This window comes from Panicum virgatum, chromosome 7K (assembly GCF_016808335.1).
Source record: "Panicum virgatum strain AP13 chromosome 7K, P.virgatum_v5, whole genome shotgun sequence".
Classification (NCBI taxonomy): Eukaryota; Viridiplantae; Streptophyta; class Magnoliopsida; order Poales; family Poaceae; genus Panicum; species Panicum virgatum.
Window position 1 is genome coordinate 1,297,979 of NC_053142.1, and position 18,896 is coordinate 1,316,874.

The 18,896-nt window shown below is 46.6% G+C and overlaps 1 protein-coding gene across 1 annotated transcript; it reads right to left on the reverse strand.

Annotated features, from left to right (window-relative positions):
* Positions 1-7,000: 7,000 nt before the first annotated feature.
* Positions 7,001-18,146, reverse strand: LOC120639505. Its single transcript, XM_039915363.1, has 9 exons — positions 17,258-18,146; positions 9,564-9,743; positions 9,375-9,443; positions 9,174-9,290; positions 8,791-8,874; positions 8,518-8,601; positions 8,084-8,320; positions 7,991-7,997; positions 7,001-7,187 (listed from the first exon to the last, which is right to left on the reverse strand). Exons 1-9 carry the CDS (start codon positions 18,008-18,010, stop codon positions 7,180-7,182), a joined length of 1,539 nt encoding a protein of 512 aa, XP_039771297.1. The 5' UTR covers positions 18,011-18,146; the 3' UTR covers positions 7,001-7,179.
* Between the last annotated feature and the right edge of the window lie 750 nt (positions 18,147-18,896).

The window sequence follows — 18,896 nt, forward strand, 5'->3', positions numbered from 1 at the left end:
CGCCTGCCCCTTCCCCAGCTTCCTGGAAGCCCGTGATGACATCATTCTTGAGGAAATCACCCTGGAGCATCGCCAGTCTTCACCGGCCGCCACCCTCACCGCCTCCGTCAAGTCTGCTGCCCCTGCCTCCCAGCAGCAGCCCGCCCCAAATTCTAGGGGGGCCTCTCCTCCTAGACCAACACCAAGTCCGCCAACTGCCGCAACAAGCACCGCGGCGGTGGCAACAGCAGCAGCACAGGCAGCACCAGCGGCACAGGAGGCGTAGGCCAGCAGGCCCCCAGCGCCCAGCAACAGCAAGCCGGTGCCACGTCTGGCGGCAGGAGCACAGGTTGGCCCACCTTCTACAACCCGTGGATAGGGACCATTCAGATGTGGCCTGGTCCCTGCCCACCCCTGGCGCCCCTCCCTCCGCCGGCACGGCCTCCACAGCAGTAGGCGTTTTTCGCTCAGCCGCAGCTGCCGCCCGTCGCCCCCAAGTAGTAGCAGGTCACTGCGCCTCCTGCACCTCCCGATGGGACCAGCCAGTGGACTGCCCCAGGGCTCTATCACCCCATGGCCGGCCTGACCTCCTGGGACCAGCAGTTGTTCGCCTCTGCATTCAGCACAACATCACTGAATCAGCCCCCGTCCTACGATTGGTACTTCGACTCAGGTGGTACTTCGACTCAGGTGCTACTTCTCACAAGACATCTCTGCCTCACATACTTTCGCATGCATGTTCCCCATGGTATCCTACTCCTTCATCTATTGTTGTTGGTAATGGCTCTATTATCCAGGTTACTGCCACTGGCTCCACAGAGTTATCTCCTTCATTACATCTTAATAATATTCTTGTATCACCACATATTATTAAGAATCTTATCTCTGTTCGCCAATTTACTATCGATAACAATTGCTCTGTTGAGTTTGACCCTGCTGGTTGCTCTGTGAAGGCCCTTCCGTCACAGACCGAGATCGTCAGGTGCAATAGCTCTGGGCCGCTGTACCCCCTGCGCCTCCCACCAGCCTGCTCCCTTGTCGCCAAGGCTTCGTCTCCGCTGTGGCATCAACGTCTTGGCCACCCTGGTCACGAGGCATGGTCAAAGCTCACGTCTAGTGTCTCTTTTCAGCTAGAGGATTGTTCACAATTGTGTCATTCTTGTCAGTTAGGGCACCATGTTCGTCTACCCTTTCATGCATCATCATCTCGTTCTACTCATCAGTTTGATCTTATTCATTGTGATCTATGGATGTCTCCTGTTGTTAGCATCTCGAGATTTAAATATTATTTGGTCATACTTGATGATTGCACTCATTACTTGTGGACTTTTTCTCTTCGATTTAAGTTTGACACTTTCAGCGCGATCTCCAACTTCCTCACCTACGCCTCCACCCAGTTTGGCGCTAGCGTCAAGGCCATTCAGTGTGACAATGGCAAAGAGTTTGAAAACTCCACTACCTGCACTTTCTTCCTCACTAGGGGCATTCATTTTGAATGTCTTGTCCCTACACCTCGCCTCAAAACGGTAAAGCCGAATGTATTATTCGCTCCATTAATAATGTCGTTCGCTCCCTGCTGTTTCAGGCCGCCATGCCTCCCCGCTACTGGGTCGAGGCCCTCTCCACGGCGACCTCACTCCTTAACATTTTGCTGACCAAGACTCTCGACTTCTCTACGCCGCACCTTGCCCTTCTATGCAAACCGGCGGCCTATGATCACCTTCGGGTCTTTGGCTGCAAATGTTACCCAAACCTCTCTGCCACTACCATCCATAAACTCGCCCCCCGCTCTATGTCTTCCTTGGCTACTCCGCTCACCACAAAGGATACCGCTGCCTTGATTTCTCCACAAATCGAGTCATCATCTCTAGGCATGTCATCTTTGATGAAACTGCCTTCCCTTTTGCTGAGCGTGATGGCCCTCTCCAGGGTGCGGACTTTAGTTTTTGAATGCTACTGATGTTGTGCCTGTTCCTATTGGATCGCTGCATAATGTTTCTCCTATAGGTCCTCTCGGCGCCTCACCTGCCTGTCCAGTTGTGACAGCCGCAGGTCCCCCTGCAGCCACCCCCGACGCCACGGCACCTTTGGCCTCCTCTTTCGGGTCCTTGGTGCGCGTGCTTTACGTCCCTCCTGTGCGCCGTGCGCCGGGTACCCCAGGCGCGCCCCCTGGAGCTTCGGGTAACCTCGCCACGGCCCACGTCGACACCTCCCGCGCCACACGTGGCCACGTCGGTGTCTTCCTCTGGGTCCCCGGTGCGCGCGCTCTACGTCCCGCCTGCACGTCGCGCGCCGAGTACCCCAGGCAAGGCCATGTGAACACCTCCCGCGCCACGCACGACCACGACATCCTCCAGTGCGCCGCGTGCGCCCCTCGGCTCGCCACCCGGGTTCCCTTCACGCGTCATCACCAAGGTGTACTCACGCCGCCCGTGTGATCCTCTTCCTGCTCCAGCCAGCCCAGCTCCCTTGCCCAAGGGCGCCGTCGCTGTCGCTCCTATGAGCAACGAGCACACCATGGCGATGCACGCCAAGAGTGGATACAGGATGCCCGCTTGGCCCATCCTCCACGCCGCAGTTCTGTCTCCCGTCCCTGAAGACCTACCTTAGCGCCCTCGCCGATCCCAATTGGTGCGCCGCTATGGTAGAAGAACATGATGCTCTCTTGTAGAATCACACTTGGGATCTTGTGCCTCGCCCTGCAGGGGTCAACATAGTCACTGGGAAGTGTATCTTCAAGCACAAGTTCCAGGTGGATGGATCTCTTGAGCGGTACAAGGTGCGATGGGTTCTTTGCGGTTTCTCTCAGCGACCCGGCGTGGATTTCTTGGAGACCTTCAGCCCGGTGGTGAAGCCAGCCACTGTTCGGATAGTCCTCTCTTTGGCTCTCTCTCGTCAGTGGCCTATCCATCAGCTTGATGTCAAGAATGCCTTCCTGCATGGAACGCTTACTGAGATAGTATATTGTGTGCAGCCTTCTGGTTTTGAGGATCTTACCCATCCGAACTTCTTTTGTCGTCTCAACAAGTACCTATATGGGTTGAAGCAGGCCCCTCGAGCTTGGTATAGTCGGTTTGCCACACATCTACTCTCTCTTGGGTTTCTGGAAGCCAAGTCATACACTTCGCTCTTCGTCTACCTAGCATGGATCCGAGACAGTGTACTTACTGCTCTATGTTGATGATATTGTCCTCACTGCCTCATCTCCAGAGTTTCTTCGACGGATTATTTCAGCTCTCCAGCAGGAGTTCTCCATGAAGGATCTTGGTGAGCTGCATCACTTCCTTGGTATGCATGTTCAGCGCTGTGGTGATGGTCTTCTTCTTTCTCAGAGACAGTACATGCTGGAGATCCTTGATCGTGTTGGGATGGCAGAGTGCAAACCGTGTTCTACTCCGGTTTACACTAATCCCAAGGTTGCTGCAGCTGATGGTGCCCCTGTTTCAGATCCCACGGATTTCCGGAGTCTTGCTGGCGCTCTCCAGTACTTGATGTTCACATGTCCGGATATCTCTTATATGCTATGCGGCAGGTTTGTCTTCATATGCATGACCCACGGGAACCTCACCTAGCGGCTCTCAAAATGATTCTTCGCTATGTTCGAGGCACCCTCCACCTTGGTCTTCTGCTGCGACCATGTTCCTAGACTGATCTTCAGGTTTACACTGATGATGACTGGGCAGGCTGTCCGGATACACGCAAGTCCACCTCGGGCTATGCTGTGTTTCTTGGGGACAATATTATCTCCTGGTCCTCGAAGCGTCAGAATACCGTGTCAAGATTCAGTGCTGAAGCCGAGTACCGTGCAGTAGCTAATGGTGTTGCTGAGGCATCTTGGCTGCGCCAGCTTCTCCAGGAGCTTCATGCCCCTCTCCGTCGCGCTACACTGGTGTATTGTGACAACATCAGTGCTCTCTACATGTCTTCCAACCCAGTCCAGCATCAACGTACCAAGCACATCGAGATTGATCTTCACTTCGTTCATGAACGGGTCGCCATCGGTGATCTGAAGGTTCTGCACGTACCAACCTCCTCTCAGTTTGCAGACATCTTCACCAAGGGTCTTCTATCTTCGGTGTTCACGGAGTTCAGGTCCAGTCTGAACGTGCTCAGTGGCTGACGATCAGTCTGCGGGGGGTGTTAGCGTGATAGATTGGGCTAGGCCCAATGGGCTTAGGGCGCTGGCTTAATGGCCTGGCTGCCTTGGTTTATGGTAGATTGATGTGTAATAGGCATGGATCACCGTTGATTGGGTGTGTTCTATAAACCCTAGACGATTCTTGCCTATATAATGTACCTTGTACTCCCTTCAATCAATCATCCCATTCCTAAGCCAATTCCTGCTTTCAGTTACAGCTTTGGGAGTTTTCCATCATACAGGATCTGGATCACTTATCCTAGTTATTGATTTATAGTAACCTTTTACCTAAAAGACACTGAAGGATTCGGTTACTTATACCGTAGGAAGCAAAAACATGGATATCATTCGATGTGTTAGAACAAAGAAATGAAAATTATTGATTGCTCAATAACTTGCCATGTAGATCTTATATAAATAAAATAGTTATTGAACCTTCATATCCCTGTTTCCTTAGTCTTGAACATCATTCAGAATGGAATTACTAAACATTCTTTAGTCTTGAACAAACATTTAAGTTGCAATGCCTTATTTGGATTCACACTCATGACTAAACTCTCATATGTGTCAATAGGACAATGTTAGATCTCCATACACTGAGATGTTGCGATTGAAGATGCAAAGAAAACTTAAACGACCCACATTGCCCAATTTGCCAACACACAGGGAAACTCCTAGTCATATTAGGCTATTTATATGGTGTCCATAAAATGAATGAAAGGTGCACAATCATCTATTGATGCAATCCTCATGTCTGTGCAGCAAGGTAACCAAAACAACCAGCTTATTGTGCGGTGCTAGTGCTTCTGTATCATGCCCTTTTGTAACAGAAACAGAAAACCTCTTCCCCTAAAACCACCAGAACTGCAAGATCGAGCTAAACCACCTATTGAAGGAAGAAGAAAAATAGAGAGAGATGTGGAAGTACCGCTCGACCTTCTGGCGCTGGTCGGCAATCACTGCCGCCTTGTCCGAGGGCGCAGTCCATGGCTTCGTGCGCCCCCCTAGTGCAGGTAGCCGGAGGGAAGGGGTTGAAGGGTGTGACCCGTGACAGAGACGGAGAGGGCGAGTAGGGTCAAGGAGGACCAGAGGCAGCACGGGTCATATTAGGTTATTTTTAAGTTGTCCATAAAATGAACGAAAGGTGCGCAATCATCTATTGATGCAATCCTCAAATCTGTGTAGCAAGGTAACGAAAACAACCAGCTTAGTGTGCTGTGCTAGTGCTAGTGCTTCCGTATCATGCCCTTTTGTACAGAAACGGAAATCCTCTTCCCCTAAAATCACTAGAACTGCGAGATCGAGCTAAACAACTCATTGGAAGAAGAAGAAAAACAGAGAGAGATGTGGCTGTACCGCTCGATCTTCTAGCGCCAATTGCGATCGCCGGCGCCTCATGAGGGTGCTGTCCATAGCTTCGTGTGTCCATTTAGAGCAGGTACCGGAGGGAAGGGGTTGAAGGGTGTGGCTGGCGACGATGGAGAGGGGAGGTAGGGTTAACCAGGAGGAGCAGCGGCAGCGCGGGTCCTGCATGTGCATAGGAGCAGAGGGGCGCGGCTTGGCCGTGCAGTGCAACAGCGGCGCAATGTAGTCCAGGAGGCGGGTCCGCCGGATCGCCGCACACTTCTGCTGGTGGCCGCACTACAAGCAGGTTCATTGAATCCGCATGGCATGAGGCGGTGGTCGAGGTAAGGAGAGGGCAGTGGCAAGGAGCCAGGTAGGAGAGAGGCGGTGGCCGCGAGGAGTCAAAGAGAAGAGTGGAGGTGTCAGCGGGGAGCATGAGAGGGAGGGAGGGAGTTGGCGGTAGCGGGGAGGAGGCAGAGAGGGATATGGTTCGGGTGTGGCGGTAGGGGATAAATGAAAAGCGCCTGGTGGGGGTGTTTTTGCAAAAAAGATAGGTGCTGAAATTAACATTAGTTCAAGGACTGATGTGCAAAATGTATGAATGCGTTTAAAGTACGGTCCGGGCGATCTGTTTTCTATTGTGATTCTTAGAAAATAGAAGGTAGTATTTGCAAAATAGTCGAGGCACATTATTTTTTTGCAAAAAAAATTCTATTTTTTACAAAATAGAATTTGAAAGAAACAAATTCTCTATTACGTTGTGTTTGACCCCTCAAGTTTTAACATAAATTAAAGGGAAAAGTCTAATTTTCACCCTCGAACTATCGCAAAAGTCTGATTTTCAACCTTCAACTACAAAACCGGACAATATAGGCCATCCAACTGTCAAAACTGGACAAATTTGGCCCTTGAGGTGGTTTTGCATTTTGTAAAAAAATTAAATAAATCTAATTATCTAATTAGATCTAAAAAATCAAAACTAATTCACTTTAAATCATAAATACGAAACTGCTAGTACCAAATTTTTTCTAAAAATGTAACCTATCTGCTCCATTTGAATCTTAGTTATTAAAAATAATAGGCATAACTCCAAGCAACCAAATATTATGAACATAAAAAAAATAGATCTCACAAGTCAATAACAACAGATATGTTACATTTTTAAAAAACTTTTGATACCCGTTTCATAATTATTTTGACTTAAAATGAATTACTTATAAATTTTTAGTGTAAAATTGAATATTTTTAATTCTCACAAAATAGAAAACCACCCTAGGGGCCAAATTTGTCCGGTTTTGACAGTTGGATGGCCTATGTTGTCCGGTTTTGTAGTTAAAGGTTGAAAATCGAACTTCTGCGATAGTTGAAGGGTGTAAACCGGATTTTTCCCTAAATTAAATATAGAACTCTATTCACTTATGACCTGTGGGAGCCTATTCACTTACGGGATGTAGGGCCCTATTCAGTCATGACAGTGGGACCTTTTCATCACTGAATGCGCCGTTCAAGAAAAAAAAGCACCACACATTTTCACCCATATGAACAGAACCAGCAAAGAGACAATACATCCATCCCAATCAAGATATTATTCCATTAGAACATTCATACCAAAAGTACCTGACCTATTTGAAGATAAAAAGTATAGCATATATTACTACCCAACATCGATGTTATCTGCAAAACGACGCATCACCATTTTGAGGCGGCGAGGTGCTTTGTTACTGACCTGTATGACACGACACAAATGAATTAATTAGCTGTTGCGCTAATAAGATAGCAACTGACTTCAATTTATATAAAAAAACTAGATCAGATACATATAGAATTTAATGATACTATTGCATGCTTCACACAATATTGAGCACACACCTACAAAATCAGTGAGTGCTAGCATGCATGCAACCAGAAGATCAGCATGCTCAGTAAGCATCCCTATCGGATGAACCTATTTACAAGAGGCCAGTACATAGCTGGCCGTAGAAAACAATTCTGTGGCAGCATACGCATTCCACGTTGAAGCCATTGTCACAGAAAACATCAAGCAAATCATTGTTCCATGTAAATTTTCAGAAATCAAAATTTCAATTTCCTAAACATAGAACCTAATCTCACAAGCTTTTCCATGCAACTTAGCATCTGTTTTTAGAAGACTGCTCAGATGCATCTCCAAATTAATGATTTGGAATTTTTTTTGTCTTGCAAATTATGGAAACAACCAAAATTTGGAATATGTTTTTAAAAGCCTTCAGAACTACATCTTATAAAAAAAAGAATAGTCAATGTAAACTAGAGAATGTTCCCAACAACATTCTAGTTGACACCAAATGCAGAATTTTGGAAATTGCTTAAAAGATGTATCGTTCAACAGCTCTATATAGGTGGTCAACAATAAAACACCAAAAACTGAGAAAATACAAGGAAAATTCACATGGTACTTTTGAAGAACACAAGTTTCGCATAGCAGAAGGCAATTAATAATATGTTGATGAGACAGTTGGTAAAGTGGTGCCTTGCTAGCAATGGCATTACCTTTAACCTGCAAAAAAAAATATTTTTACTTCTTTAGTTCTGTGGCAATAAAAATAACCTAGAATAGTTAAAATGATGAATTGAAGATATTACTAGGACACTTGGCCATGGAATGGAGCAATAAAGTGCATCAGACATCTTCTTCATCCCCCCATATTTGTGAAACAGTGGAGCATCCCATTGCAATACCTCTCTTAGAAATACCTTACGAAACTGTGTTCCAAGTGCAATGCCCCCTACTATTGTAGATGGAGAACTGTGTTCAAGAATAGCTTTGCCTACTGGAGTACGTGGTCGTCCTACTGAAATCAAGACAACCTCTTTGCCACCCTAAACAGAAGGAAATATGAAAGCGTATTAGACCACTAAGTTACAGGTATACAGCTACATTTGTAGAAATCTTTGGTGCTAAACAACATAAGCTTCATTTCTTCTACCTATACAGAAGTAATCAAGCATTTTGCAAGTTCAGTAATGTAAATATTCCAAAAAAAAGCACTAATATAACAAATACAAAGGAAGCTAACCACATTGCGTTGATTCGGACTTTCTGCATCAATCTTCCTTGTCCTACCATGAAGCGTATTAAATGGTGGCTTTATTTGCAGTTTCTGTGTACAAATAATGAAACAGATGTCAAATTCTATAGATTAAAGGTGGACGACATATCCTGTGGAAACAGTTTCTTTGGTAAAGAGCTAACCAACTGTTTTGGTTCTCAGCACTAGCAACAAATTTGCAAAAAGCATGTAAATATTCCAAAAAAAAGCACTAATAAAACAAATACAAAGGAAGCTAACCACATTGCGTTGATTCTGACTTTCTGCATCAATCTTCCTTGTCCTACCATGAAGCGTATTAAATGGTGGCTTTATTTGCAGTTTCTGTGTACAAATGAGGAAACATATGTCAAATTCTATAGATTAATCAAAGGTGGACGACATATCTTGTGGAAACAGTTTCTTTGGTAAATAGCTAACCAACTGTTTTGGTTCTCAGCACTAGCAACAAATTTGCAAAAAGAAAAGGAGAATGAAGGGATAACCTACAAAGTATTGTGTCACCCTTCTGGAAGTTTTCAAGTTTAGACTAAAACATGAGTTGGTATAAACTAAAGGAGGATGTTCCCAAAGTATTTCTGTTATATATATCTAAATGGCAAAGCAACAAAAGGGGAAGATACCGGATTGTTGCACGGGACATTGCTGGGAAGGACACCATCATATTTATATTTAGATGTAACCTCCTTATTCTTTCCGTGGGGCAAGCCATTTGGTACCTTTATCTTCTTTTGTACCATCTACAATAAAATAAACTTGGTATGATACAAAAAAAAAGTGATGTGAAGGAATGCAGTACAAAATCAACAATGGAAGGCAATCACATTGCACGAAATCTGATTTTCAGCTACAACTGACTGAAGACCACTTTCTGCATTTTCACATCTTATAGCCTACAAACAAAAAAGGGGAGGTAAATATTGACAGAAATATTTCATTCATCTTATGCATGCATGTAGTATATGTATATATCAAATGTAAGCAAATAACTTCACTGATGAATGAATCTCTACATTATTTTGAGAAGCAATGAAAAGTTGTTTCAGTTCCGCTACTTCATGCTCCACTCGTTCCAATCGTCCTTGAGCACAAATATCCTCACCATCCTTTTTCTCCATCCTTGGCTTTTCCGGTTGAAGCTTAGTGGATTGATATAGAGATATTGTGGGTGTTTCCATGTTTTTCATCCTTGCCTACATATTGGTATCAAGTTATATTCATTAGCTCCAAGTTTTGATTGTAATATACCAAAAAAGATTATAAAACGCTAATCATTTATTATGTGCCTTGTTTACCTTAAAACTTAATAAATCAATTAAAAAGTGCTAAACTCAATAAATATATACAGCAATAATATTGATTACAAAGGGCAGTAATCTTTTTATTTTCTAGCACCAACACTCTTTGCTTCCCATTTGAGGAATACACCGACCAGGGTTTAAATCCTAGTGGCAGCAAAAAAAAAGAAACCCTCGCTAGCAACCCAAAAAATAGTAGCAGGGCACCGGCTAGTGGCAACTGTGGTTGGTTTGGTCCCTCCTACTAGGGGGTAGTTACAGTGGTTGCTAGCCCAGTGGGTAGTGGTCGGCCCATGTTATGGTGCGGCCCTATAGGGTGAAGCCGGGGTTTGGGGGTTTTCTCAGCCAGATTCTATTAGAGTATATTTATCTCTATAATAGGTAGGTTAGGATGATATTTGGACTCTACCGTACCGTAGGAGGTTTGCCCTCCAAGTCATGTACCCCAATATATACCGGCCTAGGCCTCAATGCAATACAATCAATCCATTATACACATCTCTATTCCTTCTACATGGTATCCCGGGACTAGGGTTTGGGATCCTAGGCTAAACCTTCCCCTACCACCACCTGCGCCCCTGCCTTCCTTGCGTCGCTCGGGTCATCCTCCACAGCGCGCCTCCTCGACGTCCACCTAGCGCACCCCTGGGGAGGTCGCTCATGATCTCCGCCAAGGGCAGTGCCCCTCTTCGCGACAGATCCCGTTAGTCCGCCGCCACCACAGCGTCAAGCAGCAGTAGATCGAGTCGTACCCAGGGTTCACCTAACCCGGTCAAACCGGTCCAGCCCGGTTCCGGTTTGGGCCGGTACCAAACCGGCCCAAATTCAAAATTTAAATTTAAATTCAAAAAAATGAAAAATTCCCAAAAAAATCCTAAAAATACTTCAAGGTGCGACGAATCTAATGGTGTCAAAATTTCTCAAAAATTCATTCATTTAGTATAGTTTGCGGGGATTTGAAGTTAAACAAAAAAAAGCGTGCATACAAAAGTATACAAATACAATGTAAAAGTAGTACAAAAGAGGGTTGGAGGGTTCATTTAGACTAAAATATGTTATACAAACATTTATTTAGTATACTTTGCGGGCATTTGAATTTAAACCAAAAAAAAAATTGAATTTGACCGGTTACCAGTCAAACCGGCCGATAAACCGGTCTAACTGGCCGGTATACCTGTACGAACTGGTTGAACTGAGTTTTTTGAATTCAAATTTGAATTTGACCGGTTTCTACCGTTAACCGGTCAAACCGGTCCGGTAAACCGAAACCGGTGGGCGCCGGTTCGGTGCAAACAGTCGGTTAGGAAAACCCTGGTCATACCTCATCACCCGCTATGGAAGCTGTCGACGGCAACTCCGTTCCGCGCTGTCGTGGTGGCAGTCGCAGCAAGCTGCAGCAGTCGCATCCTACTCTTGCTGTCATGGTGGCAGCTAGGGCTGGAAAAAAAGCTCGTTAAGCTGGCTCGGTGGCTCGTTTCAAAATTGCTCCGATTACGTTCGTTCTTTTTTTAAAATAAAGATTAGTTGATTTGGAACAAAAGTCAATTTTGGCAGGCTCGGCTCGGCTCGGCTCGTTATGCTCGATTTGAAGTTGCATATCAAACAACGCGGGAGACTATAATAAATACGAATATATTGATTTCGAAGAAAGCTCGAAAAAAGTCGAGGCTCGGCTCGATTCCACCCCTAGTGGCAGCAGGGGCTGTAGAGTGCTACTTCCGCCCGTTGCCGATGAATCCCCCTTGCAACTTCCCGCTTCACCTTGTCCCTCCATCATCGGCGACGCGGCCTCCGAGCAGGATTCGCCGTCCCCCTTCGGGCCACGGCTCGCCGCCCGCCTTGGCGGAATCCGCCGCCGGGCGCCACCACCTCCGAGCGGGATCCGTTGCTGCTCCAGGCGGAATCACCCGACCCGGCGAGATCTTCCACGGCTCCAGGCAAGGAGCCGCTCGATCTGGTGGGATCCACAACCACCTCGACGGGATCCGCCCCGCTCCTCCACATCGCTGCCTGCCGGACTGTCCCCGCCCTCTGATTCTTTCTCTCTAGCACTCTAGTTTTTGGTCGTGATGGGCAGAAGAGATGGAAGCAGATAAAGGTGAGGGCTCCCTGCCGGCTACGTGCACCCGGGGTTCTACATGATATGTTGCTGTGTCTCTTTTCTTTTGCCCGATCAGAGATCGAGATTGCGTCGCTCGTCGACCTCGCACCTCTACCTCGACATCAGCATCGATTTCACCGGCTACTTTCTTGCCTATGACTGTGCGGCACGGCAACATGAATGACGCCCTAGGGGACACTGTATGCACCACCCTCCTTGCCGCTTCGTCCGCACGTCGACCCTCGCTAGCTCGTCCTCGTCATCACCGGCATCGCCCACCGTCGTCTTGCCTCACGCTATTCAGTCTGATCAGCCAACGTGCATGATCCACCCAGCTCCCGTGACATCTGTCCTCATCGATTGTGCTCCTTCATGGAGTACGGAGGACTGTCGATGCGTCGACTCTTCGGGGAGCAGTGATGCCAACTGTGGTCTTCTTCGTCGTTGCATCCTCACCGTTGCCGGCCACGTCCACGACCTCGTCACCGACTTCGCGTCGCTGCTCCTTGCGCACATGGTCTTCGTCATGCTGTTTGCCGCCACCGCGACCACTACGCCAAGCTAGCAGGCCTTTGGGCTAGTGCTTGGCTACTTTATCTCTACGCTTTGTCTAGCACGACCTCGTTGCCACCACCATCGTCTCTACTTCGCCTACTCCGACAACCGCGGGCTACTTCGGCTTCTTCTCGCTCGCCGTTCTACACCACAACTGTTGTCGACACCTCATCTGCTGGTCCCCTACATTCTGCGACTTGGTTGTGCACTCTCCCTTATACATCTGTATTGGCAACACGGCACGTGCCTTCGTCCCTGACGCGCTACTGGGTCTGGCAAACCCAGTACTTGCCTTGGCTGATGGCATCATCCTCACTTTGTCCTCGACGCATCACCGCCTACGTCTACAGCGCTTCCGTGCCACCACTGTTTGGCGCCCCCTTGCGCACCAGCGGCTACATGTGCGGCTACCTCGACCACGTCTACCATACGCTCGGCATCCTCGACCATGGCTATTCACCCTTGTCTCGGCTACCTCGACATTAGCACAAAGGGCTATCATCCACATGAGACTTCGCCAGTTTTGCTCCAATCACAGCATTCATACTGCACTGAGGTTATGTCTGTGGGGGATGTCAATCCTTTGGTTCCTATCTTTGGCTTCTTCTCCAGTCTCGTCGTCTGTAGTGCTCCCACTGTGACTGTGGGGGAATATTAGAGTATATTTGGGATATCTCTATAATAGGTAGATTTGGATGATATCTGAACTCTATCATACCATAGGAGGCTTGCCCTCCAAGTCATGTACTCCAATATATACTGGCCTAGGCCTTAGTGCAATACAATCAATCCATTATACACATCTCTATTCCTCCTACAAATTCTCTGAGATTTCTTCTGTCTTTCCCCGCCGGTCTAGTTTTTTCATTATTTTCTAGCCATAGTCTAGGCTCCAATTCTTTCAGAAGCATCTTATATCTTATCGTTGATGTGTATATACATGTCAACCCATTTTTGACATAAGCAACCTGCATTAAATACATTGTCTGAAAGGCTACTAACTAGTAGGTTATTAAAACTAGTTCATCAATCGAGTTACTTCTACAAGATTTTATCAAGCTCTCATTTGAAAGATAGCGGAGTAAATTTACACTGCATAAGAAGGCAAATTACAAACTCCTCGGTATCTAAATTTGGGAGCACATGAAATAAGTGTTGTTAGAAATCATGTATTCTATGCAGCAAGCATGAAATGCAATATGCGGGAATCCATCTGGTTGTAGAGCATGGGCACAACCCAAATAAGAAGCTTTGACATGTTATTTCTATTCTAATAGATTTTAAATCTTATTTCACAAAACCTATTCATATTTTTGTGTGTCCAATCCATCATACGACTGGCAAAGTTGCACTTTCCCAAAATACCACTTTATCCCGTGAATGAGATTTGGTACCAAGCCTCACCTGTTGTTGAAATATCCTAATGTTATATATTCTGGCAACGTAGGATCTTACTATCAGTAATAAAACAAATTAGCACCCAAAAGAAAGTATGAAAATATGTGCCCCTAGATAGTGTTATTCTTTTGGAATTAGAGGGGTGATATAAGTATGTAACACAAACAATTTTTTTCTTGAACATGCGGGAGAGCTGGATATCTTTGTATTAATAGAGAGGAAATGACCAACCTATAGAGACACTTCACACCCAATCAGGGGGTGGATTTCATATATAAAGCCAATATGGTTGAGTATACATGGAAGGTAATATCACCTATCACGCAGCTATAAACACAACTATAACTACAGCTAGAATCAAGGTTTATAATTCCTAATACCCGCCTGCAGTCGTGGCGAAAGGATCGCGGATGCAAAGACTGACCCTAAAGTTAGTGAGCAATTGTACAGGAAGCCATTTGGTCATGATGTCCAGGTACTGATGGGACGAAGGAATGTGAAGGACACGGACATTCCCCAAGGTGATCTTCTCGTGCAAGAAGTGGATGTCGATCGTGATTGGCAGGGTTAGCGATCATGAAGACGGTGCTAATGTTATCGCATTATACAACAATCGCTGTGGAGAGAGGAGCACGAAGTTCCTGGAGCAGCAGACGGAGCCAACAACACTTGACGACGACGTCGTACATAGCCTCTGCGCTTGAACGGGAGATTGTGGTCTGTTGTTTGGATGACCAACACACCAGATTATCGTGGAAGTAGATGCAATAGCTAGATGTTGAGCGTCGAGAGTGTGGGCAGCTAGCCCAGTCTGCGTTGGACTAGGCGGTCAGCGTCAGGGTGAGCTCCGTGCCGATGTGGAGTCTGGAGGAGAGTGTGCCCTTCACATAGAGGAGGATGCGCTTGATCAGCATGAGGTGAGGCTCCCGGGGAACATGCATGAAGGGGCACACTTTCTGGATGGCATATGCTAGACCGGGCCGAGTGAGCATCAGGTACTGAAGTTCTCTATCGAGACTCCTATACCAGGATTGGCCCGAGTGTCAATAGGTGTCGAGGATTGGACAAGAGTGGCCTTTGAAGGAGTGCGTGATGGCAATGTTGAGGAAGTGATGAAGGTCGCTCAAGGTCCGTCATGATGAACTCTGAGTGAAAACGGTCGGTAATGCGTTGGAGAAGGTTTGCCAAGGATGCAGTGAGGATGATGTCATCTACACAGGTTGGCAATATGATCACCCTCGATGTTTAGATGTGTCTGAGGTTGATGCAGTGAAGCCGAGGTAGAGAACCTCTTGTACCACACTCAGGGTGCCTGCTTTAGACCGTAGAGTGATCACTGCAGAAGACAAACATGGTCAGGCGCAATAGGGTCAACAAAGCCAGGAGGCTGCTAGCAATAGACAGTCTTGTCATGGTGTCCATGAAATAACATGTTCTTCATATCTAGCTGGTGAATGGACCAGGCTTGTGAGGCGGCGATGATGAGGACAACTCGAATCATTGCTGGCTTGATGGTGTGGCCGAGGGTCTCATCGTAGTCGATGTCATGGCGTTGGTAGAAGCCACAGACCACCCAATTTGTCGGGCAAGAGTACTGTCAGTGTGGTACTTCTGTTTGAAGATCCACTTGCTTGTCACAATGTTGGCGCTAGGGGGTTGAGGGATGAGGTGCCATGTGTCATTGTCGACAAGAGCTTGAAACTCCTCGGCCATGGCAGTGCGCCAATTTGGGTCGCCTAACCCACCGCGGTAGTTCGCCGGTATCGGCGAAGCAGCTGTCGTGGAGGCCAAGAGGTTCAGGATCTTTGCCTGATGAGAAGTTGCAAGGGACCTCGGATAAGCATATTTTGAGACTATCCGCCTCAGCAGATTACATTGCCAAATCTGCATAAAATGCATAATTTGAGGGTGCCATCGGCTTTGCTCCCTATGAACGCATCTAGAAGTCTTGGGCACCTCCTAATGTCGTTTCTTTATGTGGCTGGCTGCTCACAACTGATAGTAGACAACAGACAGGCTCGCTCGGCGAGACCTTCCTCACCCAGACCGATGTGTGTTATGTGATCAGGAGGAGAGTATTCAACACCACAAGACAATTCTGGTTTGAACTCCTGCAGAGCAGCCTTGCAATGCTTGCCCCACAGGTCGACTCTTCTTTTGATGCATTGTGGGACAAGGCGTCTTTGACAGTTAGCAGTGATGCGCAAAAGGGTCTAAATTCCCTTATAATCCTTGATACTTGGACCATCTGAAAACTTGGAAATGATTGTATGTTCCATGGAGATGCCCCTAGCATGCCTGTGGCACTATATCTCTCGTCATACTGGAAGCCCATTTGTGGAGTATAGCTGGTAACCTGGTACACAGCTAGTGGTTCTATTGTTTAAAGGGCTTTTGTGGTCAAGTCTTGCCATGACAGGCACAGATGATTAAGTTCCTACAGGTTTAGTGGGTGTGTGCGTGTGTTTGAGTCTATGCATGACTCCTCTTCGATTAATACAATAGTACGCAGCTCTCCTGCATGCTTGAGAAAAAAGGTACATGATAAATTAAAAATCACTTGTAAAAGGTAAATAAATACGCCCCATTAAGGGTAACACAAATCTAACATTCATCTGTTAGCATAGAATTTTTTTATCGCCTAAAAAAATGTGTATTTTTTATTTCATGATGAGCAGGAAAAAGATTCAATACAAATGGCAGCTACCAAGACAAAAGGGGAGACCAATATTATTGACGAGTTTTAGTTTATTTTGCTGTGTTTGACATCACATATTTCAATTCTTTGCCAAATTTGGTACCTTCAAAGAAGGAAGTTTGTTAGTTAACTTTAATCTCACTTGAACATTTTGCTGAAAATAATACCTTTTTCTACACAGAATTTTCCACATTGTACTAATTGTGCTAAAGTGGACAATCAGTGCCTTGGAAAGGGTGGTCATCATAATGTGGGAAATAACAAGGGCAGCATTTTGACAATAGTGAAGCACCCCATATTTTACAGTGTCCAAGGCAAACTAAATGCACGCGATGATTAGAACTGCACAAAAAGATTTGCCATGTTCTTTTCACTATCAAATATCCATAGTTTACAGTTAAGTAGTACTTTGAGATTGCCTAGTCATGTAAATTCATCCTTGGAAGCTGGGAGCCAGACAAGAAAACATGCAACTTTATGAACTCAATTCTTAGTCAAGGACTAGAAAACATGAAACTTTTCAACCAGAATCATTAAACAAATTCAGACCAGAAATCTTGAAACCTAAGCACAACCAAGCAATTAAAAAGGAAATCCTAGCCCTTCCCAAACTTTGATATTAATTAATTAAGGGCAAGAAGGGTGTATTGTATTTACCGATTCCGTGATGGCCTCGATGAGCTGCTTCCTCGCCTTCTTGATCTTCTTGTTCAGTGCCTGGGCCTGGTTGTCTTCAATGCTGGGGAGGAGTTGCTGGAGGATCGGCGGATCCACGAGGACCATAGCCTCATCAACGAGGTACGGGTACTGCTCACGCATCTCATCCAAAGTCCTGGGCTTGGACTCGTCCTTGGTAGGCTCGCCGGCGCTCTTCGCTTGGGTGGGATCCTTGCTTCCGTCCTTGGTGGCTTCGGTGGTCCGTGGTTTCAACGGGGAGCCTCCCATGACGCTTTTCGCCTGAGCGACAGGTGGTTTGGGCGCGGAGTCGTCGGCCCACACGTCCCTGGAGAGGAAGTAAAGGTGACGCTCGTGCTCATCTGCCGGTGGTGCGGCCTTCTTGGCGTCGCGATGGTAGTTGCGCATGAGGCTGCGCTGCTTCTTGCCTACATCGCTGGCGCCGACGCCCTTCATTTCGAGGCGGCCGTCGAGCGCCGCGAGGAGCACGGCGGCAGTTGGGAGGTCGCCGCCGTGGGCGCGGCGGTGCGCGGCGATGGCCTCCAGGATGCGGATCTCGTCGCCGGGAGGCCACGTGCGCTGGAACACCCGCTTGGGCGGCTCCGCCTCGGGCGGATGCGGCGGCGGCGTCTTCCTCTTCTTTTGCTCGGGCGGCGCCTCGGGGCTCTTGGACGGCAGCGCCGCCAGAGGCCTCGACGGCTCCTTGCGGCGGGGGCGGGACGACGAGGGCACCATGGCGTGTGATCTGCGCGCGGGATCTCTGCCTTCTTTTTTTTCAGCACATCAGCGTGGCGGCGGCCTCCTCGTAGGGTTGGGAGATGAAGCGTGGGGGGCCATGGCTGGATGGAGCGTGTGCGGTGGATTATTGTGATTTTTGAGCAACCACCAAATCCGAAAATAAATGGATCGGGAAATGATGAAGCGTATCAAATCTAACCGAGAGGAGAAAAAAATAGTCAATTCACGGATTGTTTGTATATCACCGAACTGTAGTAGTATATGGCACGATCGGATACTAATCAAATCTGAGCAACAAATCGTCCAATCATGATTGTTTCTGATTTTGAAAAATGCATACTACATTTTTTACATAAAACTGGCCATGACTTTCCCTCCTATATCCGATCCTGTTTTTTTAAAAAAAATAAGAAATTGACCCTTTCACTACCAGAAAATCGAAGTTCCATGTCGGTGATATATTTTCGTGGGAGGCATTAAGGAACCATCATTAATTTTTTTATTTTCGTGAAGGTGCATCAAAATCCACCACGAAAATGTATTTTCCTGAAGGTTTTCCATATACCGCCACGAAAATTTACTATTTTCTTGATTTTTTGGTCTAAACCCTCGTTCCCTCTCATGTAAAAAGTTTGCGTCGGTGCCCTCTCATGAACCATCATGATTTTCCACTTGTGCCCGCATAGTTTCCATTGACAATTATAAAATGGAAAAAATGAACTATTTATGAGACTCGGAACAAAAGTATATTGGATAATTGCTAGTAAATAGTGGTAATGTAAAGAGAGTGTAAAATATACGATTACGATGCAGCATGTAAAGACAGTGTTGGACAAAGTACAAAAGAATTGATGAACCGTTTAAGAATCTTGTAAGACTTGCT